Source organism: Glycine soja, chromosome 11, assembly GCF_004193775.1.
Source record: "Glycine soja cultivar W05 chromosome 11, ASM419377v2, whole genome shotgun sequence".
Taxonomy (NCBI): domain Eukaryota; kingdom Viridiplantae; phylum Streptophyta; class Magnoliopsida; order Fabales; family Fabaceae; genus Glycine; species Glycine soja.
This window is the reverse complement of record NC_041012.1, coordinates 43602760-43624096: the sequence shown is the minus strand read 5'-3', so window position 1 is coordinate 43624096 and position 21337 is coordinate 43602760. Positions and strand designations below refer to the sequence as shown.

General features: G+C 34.0%; 4 protein-coding genes across 9 annotated transcripts; 2 read left to right on the top strand and 2 right to left on the bottom strand.

The window, feature by feature from the left end:
* The first annotated feature begins 1245 nt into the window (after window positions 1-1245).
* LOC114376584 (fatty acid amide hydrolase-like) lies at window positions 1246-9593 on the top strand. Of its 2 annotated transcripts, XM_028334756.1 has the most exons (21): window positions 1246-1425; window positions 1551-1677; window positions 1753-1862; window positions 2062-2122; window positions 2330-2517; window positions 2617-2746; window positions 2867-2944; window positions 3019-3166; window positions 3847-3959; window positions 4045-4120; window positions 5425-5496; window positions 5711-5762; window positions 6513-6593; window positions 6679-6762; window positions 6859-6962; window positions 7119-7211; window positions 7339-7407; window positions 7721-7785; window positions 8534-8595; window positions 8950-9045; window positions 9200-9593. In XM_028334756.1, exons 2-21 carry the CDS (start codon window positions 1599-1601, stop codon window positions 9260-9262), a joined length of 1824 nt encoding a protein of 607 aa, XP_028190557.1. In that variant the 5' UTR covers window positions 1246-1425; window positions 1551-1598; the 3' UTR covers window positions 9263-9593. The 2 variants fall into 2 exon arrangements, 1 of the variants encoding a protein (XP_028190557.1); XR_003658997.1 differs by lacking the exon at window positions 8534-8595 and having other exon boundaries at window positions 9200-9219.
* On the bottom strand, window positions 9546-14536 carry LOC114376586 (phosphoglycerate mutase-like protein 1). Of its 4 annotated transcripts, XR_003658998.1 has the most exons (11): window positions 14283-14533; window positions 13771-13856; window positions 13512-13619; window positions 13300-13379; window positions 12141-12303; window positions 10988-11062; window positions 10745-10833; window positions 10390-10509; window positions 10028-10069; window positions 9843-9948; window positions 9546-9759 (listed from the first exon to the last, which is right to left on the bottom strand). XR_003658998.1 is itself a non-coding variant. In XM_028334760.1 (10 exons), exons 1-10 carry the CDS (start codon window positions 14407-14409, stop codon window positions 9927-9929), a joined length of 912 nt encoding a protein of 303 aa, XP_028190561.1. In that variant the 5' UTR covers window positions 14410-14533; the 3' UTR covers window positions 9611-9926. The 4 variants fall into 4 exon arrangements, 3 of the variants coding, with proteins under 3 accessions (XP_028190561.1, XP_028190560.1, XP_028190562.1); XM_028334760.1 differs by having other exon boundaries at window positions 9611-9948; XM_028334759.1 differs by having other exon boundaries at window positions 9611-10069; window positions 14283-14532.
* Window positions 14537-15136: 600 nt separating this feature from the next.
* On the top strand, window positions 15137-15915 carry LOC114376588. The gene has a single exon (XM_028334762.1). It carries the CDS (start codon window positions 15138-15140, stop codon window positions 15738-15740), a length of 603 nt encoding a protein of 200 aa, XP_028190563.1. The 5' UTR covers window position 15137; the 3' UTR covers window positions 15741-15915.
* A 191-nt stretch (window positions 15916-16106) lies between these two features.
* On the bottom strand, window positions 16107-20315 carry LOC114376585 (protein RMD5 homolog). Of its 2 annotated transcripts, none has more exons than XM_028334757.1 (2): window positions 20186-20315; window positions 16107-17438 (listed from the first exon to the last, which is right to left on the bottom strand). In XM_028334757.1, exon 2 carries the CDS (start codon window positions 17413-17415, stop codon window positions 16258-16260), a length of 1158 nt encoding a protein of 385 aa, XP_028190558.1. In that variant the 5' UTR covers window positions 17416-17438; window positions 20186-20315; the 3' UTR covers window positions 16107-16257. The 2 variants fall into 2 exon arrangements, with proteins under 2 accessions (XP_028190558.1, XP_028190559.1); XM_028334758.1 differs by having other exon boundaries at window positions 20171-20284.
* Between the last annotated feature and the right edge of the window lie 1022 nt (window positions 20316-21337).

Here is a 21337-nt window from a genome sequence, read left to right as displayed (position 1 = left end):
GAACTGTGTTTGAAAGATATGTTGTACTTTTTAAGAGAGAAAAAGACTATATGGGATAATATATAATAATTTTATATTGTTATTTAATCATAAATATAAAATTATTTTAGATTTTCTTTATATTTTCAATAAGTTGCAAAATTACTCATAAGCTGCAAAATGTATTATTGCATTTAAAAATTACTCATAAGCAGCATTATCACACCTATTAAATATATATTCCTTGTATTTTTGACGACATAGCATCAAATGGATTAAGAAAGATGGAATTTGACGTGTCAACTTATTAGGGAACATGAAAATTAATAAATATAGACTTTGCTCAGTCTATAAAGTTAATTTGTTTGTACAAAATATCTCAAAGCAAGAGTTACCTGATATTCATTTTAGGAAGTGTTATTTTTTTTTCAATTTCTTAAAAAATAAGCAGAGCGAAATACATATCACGATAATAATATATTAAAGTGTTGGCATGCTGAACCAACTTTTTTTTTTCAATTTAAAATATAAATTTAATTTATTTTATGTTGGTTCGGAATAATTGATTTTTTTATTAACATTTTTAAGTACATATAGTCTATACATTATAAGTGTAATTTTACATTGGTAACTAATAAAGTTTATTGGTAGTATAATTTTTTATAATAATTATTGTAAAAGTTACTAAAATTATTATGAATTGATTGATTATGTAAAATATTTTTATTATACTTTCTCAGTTATTGTTTATAAGATAGTTATTGAATTTTTTGGTCTTTTTTTCATATCTTATTATAATTTTTTTTCTTATGTATTAATTATTTTTTATTAAAATATATTGAATTGTTTCTTTTTTTTCTCTTATGAAGATATGAGAAAATAAGTGAATTTTCAGTAAAATTAACGACAAATTTTAAAAAACATAATTATAAATAAATTTAATATCAACAATTAAATTAACTAATTTTCTTAATAAACATAAATTAATAACCTATATTTGAGTCCAAATTTGTTAATTTCACTATTACAATTCTCTCTCTATATATATATATAAAGTTGGACGGTGATGCATGCATTTGGTTGGTGGGTTGTGAACTTGTGATTGAATGAGGTGCATTATTTATTTTTTGATAAACAAAATATTGAAAGAGAAATATGAATTTTAAGTATAATATAAAGTTAGTTATGAATCTCATAAGTGTTTACACTCACATGTATTAGCTTAGGTAGAAGATTTTAAAGGAGGGAAGGATAGTCAGAGAGTTTGTTGGTTTCAGCAACCAGAAGCAGCTTGGAAGATGAAACGCATTTAAGAATCCATATGAAAATGACAGGGCCGGACTCACACTACCATTCATGCTTCGCTCTCACTTCCAAACAAACGAAAAACGTTACTATTACCACTTAGGAGTTTACTTCTTCATCGCTCACATCACAATTCACTAGGTTTGCGCTCCGCAATTGCAATTTCTAACTTCGTTTTTAGCTTTTGTGTTTTTCTTCTTTCTTCGGCGATTCGAATTTATATGTTTTTTTTTTTATTTTCTTTTTTATAATTTGAATTCAATTAGGAAGCTGTAAGAAAAAGGATCTTCAGTGTTTCGAGACCTCTGAAGAAGATGGGGAAAAAGCGTGTAATGACGCCAGCCAAGGACGTTGACTTATCTTCCATCAAATACGAACGTGAAATTGTGCAAGGTAATTTCATTCTCTTGCTTCTTCTGCAATTAAGTTGAATTTTCAGTTTCTACTATTGACATTTGTTTTTTGCAGCTCCGCATTTGACTGGATTTGTATTTAGATTATTTGTGAGGATAATTGAAGCTCCGGTTATAGGCCCTATCATTATGAATATTCTGAAGAAAGAAAATAAAATGGATGAGGTGCGTGTTTTGTTGCTGAAATTAGTGACTACTGTGATGTACTCTTTATTCTAATGTCATGGTTAACTACAGGTGTTTTACTTCAGTTTTTGTGTGTGTCATTATGATTTATGAATAATACATGAGTGGCATGTGAACGACAGTAACAAAACGAATTGACTAAATGTTGTCTGTTTTTTTCCCTTATGATTATGCACAGATATTGCGGCACACTATGATACCTGAGGAACCCATGTTTAAACCTGAATATCCACCTCAAGGTGGTTTCCTCTCCTCATTTGTGAATTGCTTCTTGTCAATTTGTAGTCTGTGTTTAAATTGCAGGTGGTCTTATATGTTGGATTTACTTAAAATTTGAAGTTCTTTGAGATAATTAGATTAGGATAGGAGGAACAAATCATTTGCATTGCATTTGAGGATGCTTGCTTATTATATAATCCACCCTGATGTCTGTAACATTAATTTAGAAATGGAGCCTGGTGTTGTTGTCCTTGAGGAAGATGGGAGACCTGAAGATCGAGTTGAGTATGCTCTGAAGTGTCTTCCACATTATGATGTTGCTGAATCATGGGAAAATTCATCTGCATCCTTTCGGTACTGGAAAATACGTGACTATGCTCATGCTTATCAATCTAGAAAAGTAACCCCATCTATGGTATGTAGCATTTAGTTGGTAGCAACTCTTTGTACAGATTTGTCTTCTCTTTATTCAAATTAAATTGTAAAATGAAACAATTAAACTTTGAATATATAGGTTGCCGAGCGCATTATCTCAATTATAGAGGACAATGGAAGAAATAAACCTCCTACACCACTATTGATATCGTTTGATGCTGCAGGAGTACGGGAGCAGGCGGCAGCATCTACTCAGAGGTTTGAAGCAGGTAATCTTGTATGATTCGGATGCTTACAGTCTAAATCTTTCATGCATGATTATACTGAGACATGGCACGAATAGACATAGACAATTATCCAATTTATATTCTCGGACTTTGATTACGTAGGAAATCCATTATCGATATTGGATGGAATTTTCATGGCCATCAAAGATGACATAGATTGTTATCCTCATCCATCTAAGGGTAAGTAAATCTTAGCATCTTACTTTGTCCTGGTAATTGAAAAAAAAAACTGAATTTTCTTCTGATGATTACAGGTGCAACTACATGGATGCATGAGGTACGCACTGTAAAGGAGGATGCAGTCTGTGTATCAAGACTGCGTACCTGTGGTGTCATATTCATCGGGAAGGCAAATATGCATGAGTTAGGCATGGGTACAACAGGAAATAATCCTAATTTTGGGTAAGGTTATATTGTTAATTTAAATCTTGATGTCACTATCAACATCTCTGCTTGCTTTGTGTGTGTTGGGGGGGTGGGGGGGAATGATATTAACAAATTTATTTGTATTTCCATTCATCTTGTTGATCAGAAACATAAGAACCATTATTGAAAGGAAAAACTGTTATATGGCAGCATAATAGACTCTTCCCCATAACAAAGGTTTATTGCATAAAGAATATGGAAGAGTAGCAGGGGATTGCACACTCTTGTATACAATGAAGAGAACATGAGTAGGGGATCTGCCAATGTGACAGCTGGGGGAAGGGAAGGGAACCTGTTAAAGGGATAAAAGGAAGGAAGGGAGTGGGGATGGGGTGGTAAACAGGAATTGAGTGTGGGATTAGATGTGAGGTTACAGGTCTCACAAATGACCTGTGTTGTCTTTTCATCTTTGTTATCTGTTATTTCTTTCCTCAGTATTCTGCAATTACTGGGTCCAATGTGATTTGAGAAGTAGTTTCTATCATGGGGACATGTGTCATAAGTCTTTAGGAAATTAAAGGAGAGTTTTTCTCTCCATTAATTGCCGTGAATCTCTTACATAACCTTGAAAACTGTTTTGGTTTGCTTGTAATTATCTTGTTCCTCATCAGAATCTAGCTTTGTTGATTATTCAACTGAATTTTCTTGAGTTGCAGAACTACAAGAAATCCTCATGCGCCTGACAGGTATACTGGTGGATCTTCTTCAGGTCCAGCTGCAATTGTTGCTTCTGGACTATGTTCTGCTGCACTGGGAACTGATGGTGGAGGTTGTGCAAATCTAATGTATTAAACTGATTATTTGGCTCTATGTTCTCTGTATAACTTATTTTTGAAAATTTTGGAAAAGGGCAGGTTCAGTCCGTATTCCTTCTTCCCTTTGTGGTGTGGTGGGATTTAAGACAACTTATGGGCGAACAAGCATGGAAGGGTAATTTCTTGCACTATGTAATGGATCAATCATTACCAGCTCTTTATATGTACTATTTGCTCCTCAAGAAAATGTTTTTTTTCCTTCTTTTACCACATTGTAGGAACAATTATGTTTTGTGATCCTATTCTATATTATTTGGGGTCAGGATTTGCCCATTTTCTATTGTGACTATCAAATGAAATTACTATTTTTTTTCCCGGACATTCATATCAAAGACAAAAATCTGAGAAGTTTGGTAAAGGAAGAAGAAAGCTACGGTTGAGAACTTAGAGCATCTTTACTGAAAGAACCCATTTTAGGTTCTTGGACCACTTTTTGTGGGTCCCATGATGCCACATAGGATGCAAGAACTTTTGCCATTTTTTCTATAGTGGTAGAGCCCCATTTGAATTCTTGGATTTTACTTGCACAGAAAAAAAATGTTTTTTGAAAAAAAGAGTTCTTGGGAGTTCTTCCCCCTAGAACCCAACCTCCCTCCAACATGGAAAAATTTTGAGCAAGAATAATGATAGATCTGGTGGACAGGGATTCTTGAGCTCAAGAACCCCTATTAAAGATGCTGTTAGTTGACAAGATGTTGAAGGAATTCCTTTAGGGCCCAATAGAAGAAAATTTGTTGTATTAGACTTAAAATATCTGGGTCAAATACCTCATGACTATGAGAAGAAATCAATTAAATTTCTTATGATTAAAATGCTTCTGTTTTCATCTTTAAGATTATTATTCAATATACCTTCACATGACAATGGTATGAAAGTAGGTTACTTTATCAGTTTATCTGAAAGACTAAAATCTAAGTGACTGAAGGCTGCCAGTTATTTGAGCTTAGTAGACAATTCTCCTATTTATAAAATAGGGTAAATAATCTGGTGTTCTGAGTGGTGAAGGAACTTGTTTAACTTTTTTTTTTTGGTTCAGATTTTTTCTATTTTTTATGACAGTTCTGCCTTTTACTGGCAGGCTTTATAACGGAATGCGGTTCTACAGTTTCTTTGAATTTTGTTTTTGTTTCACATTCTTGACCTTAGTCTAAGCCTCTAAGGCATTGGTGGAGAGTAGGTAGCGTGATCTTGTCATTTGTTTAGCAAATTCCAAAGTGCAGCATGTCTGAATAGAACTTGTATGAAGTCTCCAAAAATTTTGACATGCCAGAGTTTGTGATATTCATTATTCTATTGATTATAATTAAAAAAGATATAGGAATAAACTATTTAGTTGTATTTGTAAACCATTGTAGTGCTTGACTAGCTAAGTTTGTAATGTCTGGAACACTTACATTTTTTTTTTGTTTTTATTTACAGGTCACTGTGTGATTCTGGGACCGTGGAAATTATTGGACCCATTGCTTCAACGGTGGAGGATGTTTTGCTGGTGTATGAACTGCATATTTCTCTCTTTCTCTTTCACGCTTCCTCTTTTACCAGCTCTTTCATTTTACTTGAATGCTCTCAACTTCACATGCACATGTTTGCACTTCTAGTTGTTTGGTTTAGTTAATTCAGTTGTTGATATCTAGTATAAAACCTTTATCACTATGGCTTGCTTCTTGAACCTATATAACAGATCTTTTTGGTCCTAATGATTCAGGTATTCTGCAATGTTGGGTGCATCACCTGCAAATAGAATCAGTTTGAAACCGGTATTTTTTTTTTGTTGCTGTGGGGGTGGGGGGATCTAGTTCTTTAATCCAACAGTTGATATTCTTCTAAGTAATTAGAAAATTGTTGAGATTGAAAACCAAAAATGTTGACAATATGACTAATGTAATTGTGGCCTCTTTGGGCTGCCTTAATTGCAACCTCTGGGGGTGTGTTTAGTCCCACATAAATTGCCAAGAGATATGACCAATGTAATCCTTATAAGACTTAGGTAGTTCTCACCTTAAAAACAGGTTTTGTTGGGATGAACCCTATGCCCAAATTCTAAGAATGAACTACAAAACTGGTTTTGTGAGGTCGAGTTAGTCTATTCAAAGTAAATTTCCATCAAATAAAGCCAAGAAGTTCTTGGAAAAATCTTTTAACAAATTGGCAACAAGAAAAACCAGGATCTAACTTTGGAACATGGACATCAGTCATTTAAAAGGACTGACTAAAAAGGGGATGTATCAAACCTAGGACAATAAATTACCCTCTGACATTTGGCAATTTCCCTATCCCAGCCATAACAAAGTAAGCCTGCCTCCATGATTACATATTATGTTCTAAAAACCCTTTGTACTGCTACTCTTTATCAATCAGAGGTTCTTTTAGACCTCTTATGGATGGTGTATATGACAAACACAAACTACTAAACCAACTTTTATTCAGTTATTCTATTCTGTATTCTCTATACAAAACTTTGCCATTCTTTAGTAAGTATGATGCATATATTTTTGTGTTTATTGTAGGCACCACCTTGTTTGCCAACTCTGTCATCCAATGATAATTCAAATGCCTTGGGATCTTTAAGAATTGGAAAGTACACCCCGGTAATCACCTTATTCTTTCAAAATAGATTTTTGTGCAGTTTAATGTGACATACTTTTTATGTATAATATATTTATTCTTGTGAAGTGGTTTAATGATGTACACTCAACTGAAATCTCTGATAAATGTGAGGAAGCACTTAATCTGCTGTCTAAAGCACATGGTTGTGAAGTAAGTTCATCATTCTATCACGTAATGCACTTTATTTCTAGATAAGAATGATAGATTTAAACAGGGCTAAGTAGTGTATATTTCTATTATTTGAAGATGATAGAAATTGTTATACCAGAGCTTCTTGAGATGCGAACTGCCCATGTTGTTTCCATTGGCTCTGAATGCTTATGTTCACTGAATCCTGATTGTGAAGACGGGTATGTTTGAGTATATATTAAAACTTAATACTGGTAACTTCATTTTGTGGTCCAATTCTTAAAAGACATCCTTCTCATATGTTATTAAAAGTGGTTGATATTAGACGGTGGCTATAAAAATTTATGGTTATTTCCTTTATTTCTTTGCTTTCATAGGAGAGGTGTAAATTTGACATATGATACTCGTACAAGTTTGGCACTTTTTCGGTCATTTACAGCAGCAGATTATGTTGCAGCCCAATGTATCAGGTGAGACAAGAGTTGCTAATAAAAATAATTACTGATGACCTTGGAAAATGATGTCACTGATTGTCTAATGTAAACCATACCAAAAAATTGTGTATGTAGCTTCTAAAATTTATCGTAAATGTTTCAGACGAAGGAATATGTATTACCACTTGGAGATTTTCAAGAAAGTGGATGTCATAGTAACGCCGACCACTGGGTATGTATAACAATGTGGTGGAGTACTCCCTAGTGTATTGGACCCCGGCGCTGTGCCAAATTCAGTTTAGTTGATCTACTGTGGGTTACTTTTATAATTCTTTGAATGGCTTTGAAATTAGTTTTTACAGTCTGGATAAACAGTTTATATGTTTTCTGGCAGTTGTTACTAATTTATTGAAATGAAATCTACTTTGCCTATGGGAATGGATTTTGACGAAATTCAAATCTTATTTTGGAAGTATGGTTTTGTTGTTTTGGCTGGAATAATTGATATGGAGGAACTGCACCTGAACTGTCTTTGTTTGTAACAGCATGACAGCACCTATAATACCTCCCAGTGCTCTTAAAAGTGGTGAAACAGATATGCAGACTACAGGTAATCGATTAGCTTCACCTTTAAGTTGCAGCTTCAGAGTATTTTTCTTAGTGCAGCATTGTAAATTTGTAATTAACATTATATCCAATGTCACATACAATTGTTACTTGTGCACTCTGATAATATAAAAGGACAAGGTAAATTTTTTTAAAGTATTTTTGGCGGTGTTCTCCAATTAAAATTGATATTTCATCTCAGTAACAAATTCTAACTTTTAATAAACTTCGTATCCCATTGCCCGGAGGCTCTTCGCTATGCGAAGGTATGGGGGAGGGATGTTGTACGCAGCCTTACCCTTGCATATGCAAAGAGGCTGTTTCCGGATTCGAACCCATGACCAACAAGTCACCAAGGCACAACTTTACCGCTGCACCAGGGCTCGCCCTCAAATTCTAACTTTTAATGTGGACCTTAAAAGTTACTGAGGTGAAATTGTAATTTTGATTGGAAAACAATATCAAAAGTATCAAATCAAGTTGCTTATGTCCTTGTTATAAAGTTTTCAAATCAAAAGATGTCATGTGGATGATTTTTCTAACAATAAATAGCCTTAGCACAAAACATCGTTAAAAGTTTTGGATTGGATCTGTATCGAGACCCTGATCTCTTGATTTGTTTTTTCTTATTAGAACATTATCATTCATGACCGATCTAACTCTTAAGTAAAATGTCATGCCATGATTACAACTCTTCCTATTATGTAATAACTTATCTCTTCATATATGTTAACTCAAAGCTTCTTTACCAGCTAACCTTATGCAGTTCGTTGTTCCTGCAAATCTTTTGGGATTCCCTTCCATTTCTGTCCCGGTGAGTGAGAGTGAAGTGAATCAGTTACGAATAGTGTTTGTTATTTTGTTCTGAAGAGCACTTGAGTTAAATGCCATGGTTACTGTTAATAGAACGATATCTAGTAAGTTTGAATAAATTTCTCAACAAGTATTTACAGAAGGAAAAAAAATGAATCAACAAAGTAAAATAAATTACACTTAGATAAGTTGAAATCAACTTAAACTTTTAATAATAAATTTACAAGGACTGTTTTGTAAGTTAGGAATCAAATATTTTATCTGAATTGAAAAGTTTCGATAAACTAGAAGTTAATCCAAACTGGACACTTATCCTATACTGTTTATTCATTTAATTAGCATGTTTTGTCTATAGGTTGGTTACGATAAAGAAGGACTTCCAATAGGCTTGCAAATAATGGGTCGACCATGGGCGGAAGCTACTATTCTGCGTGTAGCCGCTGAAGTGGAGGTACGTATATTTGTCTTGCATAAATGTAAAAAGTGCTACTCCTATAAAGTTCCTCACCACTGTTTATGTCTGATATATAACTTATTTTGTCACTCTTTCTATTATTATTATTATGATCATTTCTTTTGGTAAAAGTTCTACCTAATTTATTCAGAAACTCTGTGGTGAGTCGAAGAAAAAACCCGTGTCATACTATGATGTTCTGAAGGCTAAATGAAGCTAAGATATTCTTGCTGGTTACGGTTTATAAGTGGCCCGAGCCTTTGCTGTTTTATCATTTGGAAATCGCTATCCATTTAGCAAATGCTGTGTGCTTTCATCCTTGGTTCTTCAAAGGATTTATGATTTCACAGATAAGAATAGTAATAATTTAAAGACAAAATGAAACACTATTTAGAAAATCATGGGCGAAGGTAACGTGCCCATTGTCAATAGAAGGAGCTTCTTAATAACTTCAAAAATAAGAATATTTGCTACTGAAACAGAATGTTCAGCATTGGTAAAGAGAATATTTTTTTTGTTATCTATTGAATTATATTCCATATTTACCACATTCTGCTGTTCGTTAAGTATAACCTACTATCAGTCTTTATAATTATTAATAAACACGAACGAATACCATATGACCATGTCAATGTATGTTGTAATAACTGAGATTCGTGTATCCTTAGTAGAGAATACTTTGTTGGACAAGTATTCCATATAAAATATTTCCTGTAACAGACGAGAAGCATAATTTGTGAAATTTGAAATAATGATGCTAGATTTCCTGAGTCACGATGAAATATCTACAGAACCTTTTATTTTTCCTCGGCGTTTTCATGCGCAACATCACTAGAGGAGAGGTCCTTCATGAAGGCATCTTGTCTAATTTTTTATGGTTAACGCCTCCTATCCGTCACACTACAAGTTGATAATAAATCATAAAAACCCCGACTGAGGTGCAAGGGAGCTCTTAAAGTTGTTTAGATTGTGTTCATACCAATCAACGATGACCATGGAGCGAAGCTCGCAGTTGGCAAAGCTGCAAAAATATTATTGGAGCCGGTCAATTAAATATATATGATATTTGCCTTAAAAAAAAAAAAAAAGGAAGGATACCACTGAACATATCACAGTGCCAGTTACAAGAACGTAATCCCAAGTTTAATAATTTAGGCACCGCATGAAACAGTATGCAAGACCCGAAAACAGCGGGGAGTAATAAGTACTTTCTTTATGGACTAAATTGTATTTATATAATTCATGAAGAAAGATGTATTCATTTAAAAAGAGTCACATAAATAATCAACTCTGTTGGCTCAAAAGGATGTTAATATACATGCAAGGCATCGGAAAACTTACGGCTTTGATAATTCTTTCTTCTCCAAGGGATGGCTGTAATTTCCAAAGGCACTAAGAGTATGCAACAACAATGCTCTATGCGTCACAATTGCTATCTCCTTCTCTTTTCTTGTCCCCAACCTGTGAAGAGGTGAAAAATAAAGTTAAGAGTCTCAGAAATGAACCCAGCATATTTGAAACCAATTTCCAGTATAGCTGATAATATTTCTTAGGTTGGATCTAGTATTCTAGTAGTCAAGTCTAATCTAGCAATGGGGGGGGGGGGGGGGGGTGTTAAAGGAGTTGGTTGGGCTAAGTAAAGCCCAGGGGAAACAAAAAGTATAAAAACTAACATTTCCCAGTAACTAAATCATACCAGTTCATGAACTTCCGCCCTCTGGCTGCAAGTTCTTCCTTTGTCTCTCTAACATCGGCCTTCCACCAAGTATCCTCATTACTATCAATCTGGGAAGAAAAGAAAAAGTGACTTGGTAAAAACCCAAACAGAACAAATTATAATTAGACCCGATTTTTTGTACAGCTAACGAAAAATGTTAGCCGTCGTCAACAAAATCATAAACCACAAGGGTGCGTAGCATGATAAAATTTAGGTACTTGCCAGTGAAAAATCAATTGCAGGAAATAGGGATTGATACTCGCTGATGCTTCTCCTTTTGTCGCAGGGACGAACTCCCTGCATGAGAAAACACAAAGAAATCAATAACAAGCTTAGGAAGCTTATATAAAAATTGTTTCACAATTGCTGTTCAGAATTCAGACCATATTATTGTACAGGATACTGCACATTTGTGTTTCATTCAAGTCTTTATTAGAAATAAAAAATAAAAAACATTTTATTCAACTTGTGTAAATGCCTACTAACCAAGGGATCCAGCTTAGTTGGTTGAGCAGGGTGTGTGAGTGTTGTAAACCTCCTAGTATTGTGTTTAATTCCTATGGATAAAAAAAAATGCCCACTAACAACAACTGCTATTTGGCTAAAGTTTGTCAAGCTTTTCCGTTATGTCTGCAAGCCTCAAAATTGTGGCCTAGCTAGCTAGACTAAAACTATGCGTCAAACAGACTAATAGAGTTAGAAAACAATATAATTAGGATTATCGTTTTTTCAAAGGGGATTATAGCAGACAAACATTAAGAGTAGAAGAAGATGAGCAATAATTTGAAATTCATGTCTTAAAATCTCTCCATGACGATTTGGAAGCATAGAAATCTCTTGGTTTTTAAAAACCAGATTTTCAATCCCGAAAAAGTCATGGACGAAGCTCTATTCCATACTTGGTCTTGGTTAAAAGGAATAGACAAAGATTTTCTTATTCATTTTAATCAATGGTCTAGTAGCTTGCAGGAGGAAATGTCCTAGGGGTTATTGTTGTTCTTTTTCTTCAACTGCTGGGTATTTTGTTCTAATGTAGTGGGGTTTGGCATAGTTTTGCCATTGTAATCATATGCTGTTTTCCTCAGTACCTCTAGTACTGATTTATATATAATACTACTTGATTTTTGCTGTGCAAAAAAAAAAATGAAAATAAAGTGGAGTTGTGTAAAGTTATACATTTGTGTGCTGTCTTAAAATTCCTGCCTCCTTTTAATTACAAGATATCCATTTTCTAACACTTGCCCATGTTGTGAAGGTAATTTAAGTTTCACTCTTGCACACATAGCGATATGATATGTAATTATGTAAACTGTCTCCTAGAAGAATGTTTTGTGTCAATAGATAAAAAAAATGTTCAGATTATAAAATCACATACCAAATGTTCCCGACAAAGTTCAACAGCAACAATTGGAGGGCAATTCAGACTTGAAATTGCAGCACGATTGCTGTTTCCTGCATTTTCCACCATAAGAGGTAGCACATCTGTTATATCTGTGTAGCTCTCACCTCCAAACACCCCAACAGCAGTTTGTAGAGTCCTAAAACCTTTCGTTGTAAGTTATTTCAAACAATTCATAAGAAACACATTCCAATATAAACTACATAAACCCAGAATATGGATAACTTGCAAAACCCTCCCAACTCAGCTTTTTTCAATTAATGCAACCTCATTCATGAAGACACTACGTAACAGGAACAAGTTAGTGCAGTAAATAGATAGACTTGAATAAATGAAGCGTCACTAATCCAAATAATTTTCAGTGTGCATATAGTTTTGATTTGATACTAAAGAGACCCACATTGCCCCCATGAACCATGAGCAGGGAGAGACTTTAAGCTAGCATTTTAATGATTTACAACTTACAACTGGGTTCACAGATTTGATAATCTAAATCCTGGTAACATTAATTTACCATCGGACCAACATAGCTCATACATAGAGAACACTCTTTTGAATTGAATTGTTTCCAAGACAAAAATATTTTCCATTTTATTAGCTAGCAATTATATTTTTAAGCAATATTTTTTACCTGAAAGATAATATACCAGATCCATGGACTTGCTGAGTTGCTGCACATGTTTTATTTACATGATTAAGTCACACCAATGTTCAAAATGTGCAAATTAAAGATTGCCCATCTGATGTTGCTTCATAGTAATCAGACACACTACCATAGTCTATCACATTCATCAATCGGTAAAAGCTGATCATGTTGCAGAAAGAAGAGACAACAAACATAAACATAGGATACCTTTATCAGCCATTGCAAACTAGCAGTGTTTCCAAACACAAAAAAGTTCACAGAAAACTTGAAGAAGGTCAAAGCCAATCACAAGTAAAAGAAAGAAAAAGCATGCCAAATCTACTTGATATTGGAAATTTGTGAAAGTGGGAAAAGAATGATTTCCTGATCTTCAGCAGTTATTCTGTACAAGATTTTAGAATTAAGTACTCATGCAAGAAATAGAGACAAACAGTTTCTCAATCCATATAAAGCATTTGAGTCACTAAAGAAGCACACAGGTATTGATACCTCAATAAAGGAGATGCTATGACCAGATCAATCCTCTTCATAAGCCCAGAATCATGAACATCCTTACGCAAACTGTCAACCTATCATAAGCAAAAGATTATCACACATTCACAAGACTAAACAGTCTTTTCCATCTCTAAACTACATCTTGACTCATGTAAGCTTATCCTTTCCAAACATGTTTCACACAATAAGCTGCGGTGCTTTACTACCTCTTGCCAGCCTAGTGGCGTAAGATGTGCATCAAAATATTCAGGCTTCATATATGCATTGTAGTCCTTATCTCCCTCCACATTGTGGATCCCTTGTCCATGCCTCACCTGGATGCGTGTCTTATAAGTTGGCAATGCCTTGATTTGCATACAATCTTAAATGTGCTTAGTAATGAAATACATAACATAGCAGCTTCAAGTCCACACCAGATACAGACAGTGTGTTTACTGAAAAAGTGAGTTCAATTTCAATACTAACCAGGTGAATGGTTTTGCAACGGTTCAATGGAAAGATACATGGACCACCACTACCACCACCACCACTATCAATATTCTCTGACAAACCTAGCAAACATTCACGCAACAGAACAGAACGGGAAATAAAAGTAATATAGCATCAGAATCCAAACGATAGCAAGTTAGCAACAATAGAAAAACAAAAATTGCTATAATAAGATCCGAACTGATAATTCACCAAATAACGAGTTATGCACAGGGAAGCACATTGAGAACTAGAACCATTGCAGGAAGTCTAGATCAACGCACAGTGCATCAATTGTCGGTAGATTGTTACAGTTTAAGCAAATTGATAGGTTGCAATTATTCAATTTATTTTCCTAATTCGTTGGATGCTGCTTCGGTAGATCTTGTGTTCTTATAACGAATGTAACCTAAACGTGATTTTTCACACACACAAACATAAACGACGGAAAGCGAAATTTGCGACCGCATTGGAAGAAAAGGAAAAGGAAATGAGATGTGAGTGAGTACCGGAGAAGCAGAGAGCGGAAGGAGGAGAAAGAGAAAGGTGTGGAAATGCGCGGCGGCGAAAGCGTAGAGAAGAGGGAAAAGATGAGATGCTGCAATATACAGCCACTGTGATCATGCTCATGTTCATGTTTATGGCGCTGACTAGTAGGAGCTTGTAAATTTGAGCTTAGTTTCCCACCATTTATAAACGTGTTTAATTTAATAACTTCCATAATTAACTTATTAAAATACAACAACAATTTTACTTGGCTGAAGGCTCAACACAATCCAAATTAAACTGTTTTCAAATATCATTCTGAAATTTAAAGATGTTTTGGATAAATGGTTTAATTGCATTAATTCAATTTTTTTATAATATTATTAATATCTTTTTTTTTACTGAACATTATTAATATCTTTTTGTGAAGTAAACATTCATAAATTTTATCGCATAAGTTACTAAAACCAAGTTAGAAGAATTTATAAAAATGTCATGAATAATTTTGTTGATATAGTCCTAACTAATTTTTATATGATATTCATGTATTATTACTATTATATATTAGAAATTATTAACAGTATATTTTATAACACATCCTTTAAAATGCACTTAATAACAGTATTAGTATTCAGTAAAAAAAAAAAAACAGTATTACTGTATTAGTATCATACTTTTCTTTAACACATTTTATTATTTACTAAAATATTTATTTATTAAAATAATAGAGTCATAAAAGAGATCCGTTAACCGAGAAATATCAATAAATCTGTTTTGAAATTTTTTTACCTACTAATTTTTAACTAATAATAAATATAGAAATGGTGTCATAAAAAGTGAAAACTAAAAAGTGCGTAAAGACTAATTTGTTTGTATATATGCAGAAAGGAAACGTAACCTTCAGTCCTTCACTATTTTGTTGTAGGCTTGGTTGGGATACCTGCAACCTCCGATTTGATCATTACAGAACAAAAAAGATACCAATCCAATCCATCCAAATGGCTCTCAGGATTCACGTTATTTCCCCTTTCTTCTCAATCTCCACCACCTCCCCCGTCGCTCTCTCCACCCACAAACTCACCATCCGACGAATCAACTGCACCGGCGGCGGAGAGGGCGGCATCAACGACGCATCCCTGGCATCGGAGTTGGCGGCGAGGGCCGCCAGAATGAATGCGCATTCGGTGATGGCGGAGGAGGCCATGCGCAAGAGCAGAAAGCTCCTCTTCGGAGAACTCTGCGAGTACATGGGCCTCGACGAAGACCAGGCCCAACACAAATGGACCTATATGGATGATGACGAGAAATTGGTTCTCGTGAAAGCGTTTCTTGCAGAGTGGGGTTCCCATTTTCACCCCTTGTCCGCGAGGTCCACAAAAGAGATGTTGGAGGAATATCTGCGACAAGGGAACTCACCTCCCAAGTTAACTAATTCTCCTTTCTTCTTTGAGGGACTCAACAGAATTATTGGTTTTCCCTAGAATATTATTACTCCAATTAGTCGCTGCTGTATTTTTCAAACTTCAATTTGCATCTTTGTATTTTTTTAGACATTCACAATGAATGTGTTCATTATCGTTACTCTTTAAGAACAATACACAAAATTAACTGTTAAGTTTATCTTGGAGAAGAAATTTTTGAGACATTCACAATGAATTAGTGTTCATTATAGTTCTCTATGTAACAAATTCTAATTATCTAAAGATTAATAAGCAAAATATCAACCGCAATCATATATATAGTACATATACAAAGCTGTATGCGATCATATCATAGAAGTTTGTAGTTGTAACAGTGAGATCATGGAAGCTCCTGTATAATTCTCCTGACGGAGAAAAGCAAGAACGGTAGAATAGACAGGTTCTTTCAATTTTTATTTACTCGTTGGTCTTATCAAAATGTAAAAGATTTTTAGAATATTTATATACAACCAGAAAGCTGTAAATGCTGTATTTGCACAAATGAAATGTATGGAAGAGATAAAATACATAAACATCATCAGAAATACAGCTGTTTGCAGTTTGCAACAGTAGCTTCGGCTGGACAGTATGGACACTTGAATGTTCGGGTGCTGTTTTTTGATAGCTTCATAATTGATTGTTTGCAAAGGACATGTAAGCATGGCAGCAGCATTGGAGGATTTTCTTCACTTCCTTGATCCCTACTCACAGGGCAAACAAAAATCGAATGGAACTGAAACTCCTTACCCAATTCAACCGGCACCGGCAACTGCTTCATTTCCTGCCACTCCTGCTTCTTTGCTGCCATTACATTTGCAAGCTTTAACAGTGTAGGCAACCCCTCAACTCCTGCTGCAACTGCTACACTCAGTGGGTTCTCATAGGACTGACCCAGGAGAGTGCAGAACTGCCGTGTGAGCTCTTCAGTTGTCATCTCCCAATGAATTGGGGACAACAGCTCAGAATAAGGGGAGCTCTCTAGCCTTCCTGCATACAAGAGGCAACCCATAAGCTTTGGGAACTCACCCTTGTTGAGAGAAGCAAAAGGAGCAAGGTATGTTCGGGCATATTTTAAGGCATCAGCTCGTGTTCCATTTTGCAGGACCTCTACAAACTGCAACGTGTGAATCTTAAGCTCAAGATTTGAACCAATCTGAACAAGTTTCTCTCGATTAGCAGAGACCCATGTGAGAGCAGGCTGAAGGTTTCTCTCCCTCATAGCTCCAATAATCTGATGCATTTCCAAAAATTGAGATCTAAGTGCAGCTGCATCAGGCTCTCCAGCCTCATTTATGATGCTATCTCCAAGATCAAACAAACCTTGATGGTAAAAGTGGTTTGCAATTATCTGATTGACAATATGAGTATCAAAGTCCACATTTCTGTATGCCTTTGATATGTCAGGGTTTAACAATTTTTCAAGGAGTTTTTGATACTTGGTAAGACTTATGTTCAATTCCTTATTTGATCCTTCCAACTGTTGAAGTGGTCCAATAGCATTAAGCTTAAACTTAAGTTCTGTGAGAACAGATTTCTGGTCAACAGGAGCTGAGGGGTCATGTGATGACTGAATTGTTGCCAATGCTTGCTCAATTTCACACCCCACCTGGTCAACAACTTCTTGAGACTTGGAAGAGGATAATTTTTGCTTCTTGGCTACACGATCAAATGCATCTTTGATGCTACTCAGCTCCATCTTTATACTCAGATCACAAACTCCTACAGAAAATGTTATAAAAAACGGTTAGTCCTGTTCAGAAAGACACAACAAACTGTTTTTCTAGCCTAAAAGCTAAGAATGTAGCATTACACAAGAGGCACTACACCAGCACAGAGCTATACACTATAGCAACCATTATAGTCCCCAATTAACAATTGTTAGTAGTTACAACTTACAAGGCTTTATTAAGACCTACAGCCACAATCAATCCAATAAGTTGAAACTATTTTTGCTTATTAGCTGGTTTCTCCACCAGAAACTTACCTTAGCTCAATTGATATTTGAGGGGAACAATAATTTCAAGCTGATTATAAAACATCAATACAAAGAAAATACATGGAAGGAACCTATAAAAGATGCTGAAGGCCCTATTTATTATTCAAAAATCACACAAAGCTGAACGCCATTGTATTGATTTTGCACTCAGCCAAGTCTTGTAATAAGAATATCAGAGAATCTCAAACTGGATATATCTTTCTCTTTAAGTTGTGTTAAAAGGCCACTTAAACTACGGTTCTAAGCTGAAATCTACTGAGATGACTGTCCATCTTTATTTATAATCCTGAATGAGGAGGCTCTAAGCTAAATGTTGCACAATCATTATCAGAAATACATATGGATGACCTCAACCATCTTTTGATAGCTGTTTATTTTGCTATATCATCCTCAAATAACTTAGAAAATAGAGATTTCAGTGATACTGAATAATAAATCCACGGGTGAGCTATATACATTAGAAACCACAGTAGAATAGGAAATGAATTAGAAGTTAAATCCCACTATTTGTGGGATGCCCCAACTGACTAAGGGATACAATTAATTAATTAAAGTTCTACAATTTCTTGAGTGTTCTTCTTCTTCACTTTTCTCACCCTTTTACCAGTTGGTTTTATCAAGACCAACTACTAAACTGAAAGATCATCAACAAAATATATGAACAAGAGCCTTTTCCTGGACAATATTTTATCTCTTTTCTTATTTATGGAAATTACCTCATGTCCCTAATTTGCAAATTAATCGGTGGTTTCTCTGACATGCTATATGAATTTTCAGTTATACAAAAATTAAAACCCAAAACCCAAATTATACCATGATATGTATTCCTACATCATAAATGATAAAAAAAATGTAAAAAAAGAATAATTGAATCCTTATTCAAGTTAATCAAAGAAATCAGAAACCTCAAACAAATAATCTGAAATGTTCAATTAATTAACAATGGCAATAGTCCTTCCTTTTGGATTAATTATTAAGTGGTAGCAAATATCTATAGGTGTCTATTTGGTGTTTTGGAGTTAAACATGGAATTGAAGCTTGAAATTGGAACTCTGCCTGTTAACTCTAATTCTAATTTTTATGTTTGGTGGTCCTTTTGGAATTCAAATCATAAATTCGAAGATCAGTCCAGGGAATTACAAAAAAATAGTACTAGTCATTTCCAATTCCTAAACAACACCCTAAAATTCTTGATTCCTCATCCCCACACTGTGCAACCTCTCTCCCTCTTTCTATTGCCACCACCACTGCAGCTACCACTACCATCCTTACTACAACCACCCTGTCAGCACTCCCACTGCTACCAACCACTACTACCACTACCACCATTATCATAATTACTTTCAAACTTTAGATCTTATCATTTTTAATTCTAATTCTGTCTAATTCTTTGCAAAACCCATACACGAGATCTATAAAATTGGAGTTACAATAATAATTCTAAACTATAATTCCAATTCCATCATCCTAACACAATAATAGTAATAGTACTTAACACCAATTGATTTAATGTTAAACATCCAAAGAAAGCAAAACAACTAAGTTATTTTTCTGCAGGATGTTCCCTACAATGACTTCACAAATTACTAGACAAGCTAAATACAATCAAAATATATCTTTTAGATAGAACAAATCTTTCCAATTCAACATTACATGTACATTACAATGTTCGTGATGACTGACTGAAACTGAAATTTGCAAAGCCTCGTTGCACATCATTGTCAAATCTACAATTTACTAAGCAAGCTATATGGTAAATATACAGAGCATGATCAATCTTTCCTACAAGTCAGAAACAAAATGGTGAATGTAGATTGCAATGTTCAAAATAACTGAATTTGCAAAGCATCCGCTACAAAACACAATGTTCAAATCTAAAATTTACTACGCCAGCTTAATACAAAAATATTTATGAAGAATAAACTTTACCACGGATAGTATCAAAATTTGAATTGGTAAATGCAGGTTACAATGTTCAAAGTAACTGAAAGTTACAAAAAACAACACAATGAAAAGAAATAAGTGTATAAAACACTCGGTTGTCAAATAGAAAGCATAGCACAACTCTTCAAACGGAAGCAATCAAAATCAAGAGGTGTAAGCAGCAAAATAGTACATAACTGACTGTCTTTCTTTTCGATCAGAATCCCTAGTTGCCAACTAAAATTTAAAAGAAAATTACAAGAAAAAACATTTTATTCAACCCACTAATTATGAACTGCGAATTCAAAATTATTAACATCACAGGGAAGGAAGAGGAGAAGAAAACACAAATCAAGACTCGCATAAAGATAAACATAAAAGAAATTAAAATATATATCTCAGTTATTTGTCGTCGGTTTTGTCGAAGTAACTACGAATCGGTGAAATGAAATAACGGAAGAAAAGAAAATGGAGAAGTTAAATGAGAGAGAGTGTGGTGTGTTCTGGAAAAGAAAATGAAGAAGAGATGTACAAGGATTTGTGTTACCAGAGAAACAGTGAGAGAAAGAAAGCGAAAGCGTGTGCGATGTGAGGGAGACGAGACGAAGAAAGGAACTAGGCGTGCGACTAAATCGGGGTGGCCACCAGACACACGTGCGAAAACTAAAATCCGATTCTGGACCTAATTTGCCCCCTTCTCTGTTGTGAATTTACTTTTCAGCCCTTTGGGGTTTGGAAATTGGATTGGATTGGATTACATGTTTGTCTTAATGTTCAGAGTTCAGGGTCTGAAACTGAAAGACTGTAGGGTACTAAGATGGCACGTGGCTAAATTGTGCCGATTAAAAACAAACACGTACGATAACTGGCCCCTCTCTTTAATTAGACTCACACTTAACAAAAAATTGTCTTTTTCATTTCATAATTCATATCTATAGGTGTATTATCCTCCAATGGTGTTTTAACATAAAAGAAATGTTTGAATCATACCTTCTAATACTTTTTTTATTAATTGAATTTTTTTTAAATTATAAAATTTAATGAAATTTATATTTTATTTAATGATTCACTCTTAATTTTATAATTTTTAATATATTTTAATTAATAAAAAGAATGTATATGAAGGAGAAAAAAAAAAGTGTTTCATTATCCTAAAGTTTGAACATGCTTGTTTTTGTTTGAGTTGTTTCTCATGTTTAGTTTTTTTTTTTGTTTTTAAATAACATTTTCATATAACAATTATATTTTACACAAAAATTGTACATATAGGAAAGGACTGAAAATCTTAACTTTTTTGAGTTAGAAAAAAAGTTTTACTTGGATGAAAAAATACTACATTATTGTTATTATTAGATCATTTAATATAATTAAATATAGTAAATAATTAAAGTTTCTCATAAAAATATCACTTTGTTATTTGATTTTGAAAAATACTTATGAACAATCACATAAATTTGGTACACAGTTTTTTAGGAAAATTCTAACTCCCTTGAAGGTTTGGTATAAGGAAAAAAATTATCTAAGAATCATATTTTTTAAAAATTACTAAATTTTTTTGGTTAATCATAAATATTTTCTGAAAACATAAAAAATAAAATCATATATTTATCAAAATCTTTAATTTTTATCTTATTAAATAATGTTAAAAGAGTGATGTAATATTTTTAAACTGTAATTAAAATTATTTTTTAATTAAAAA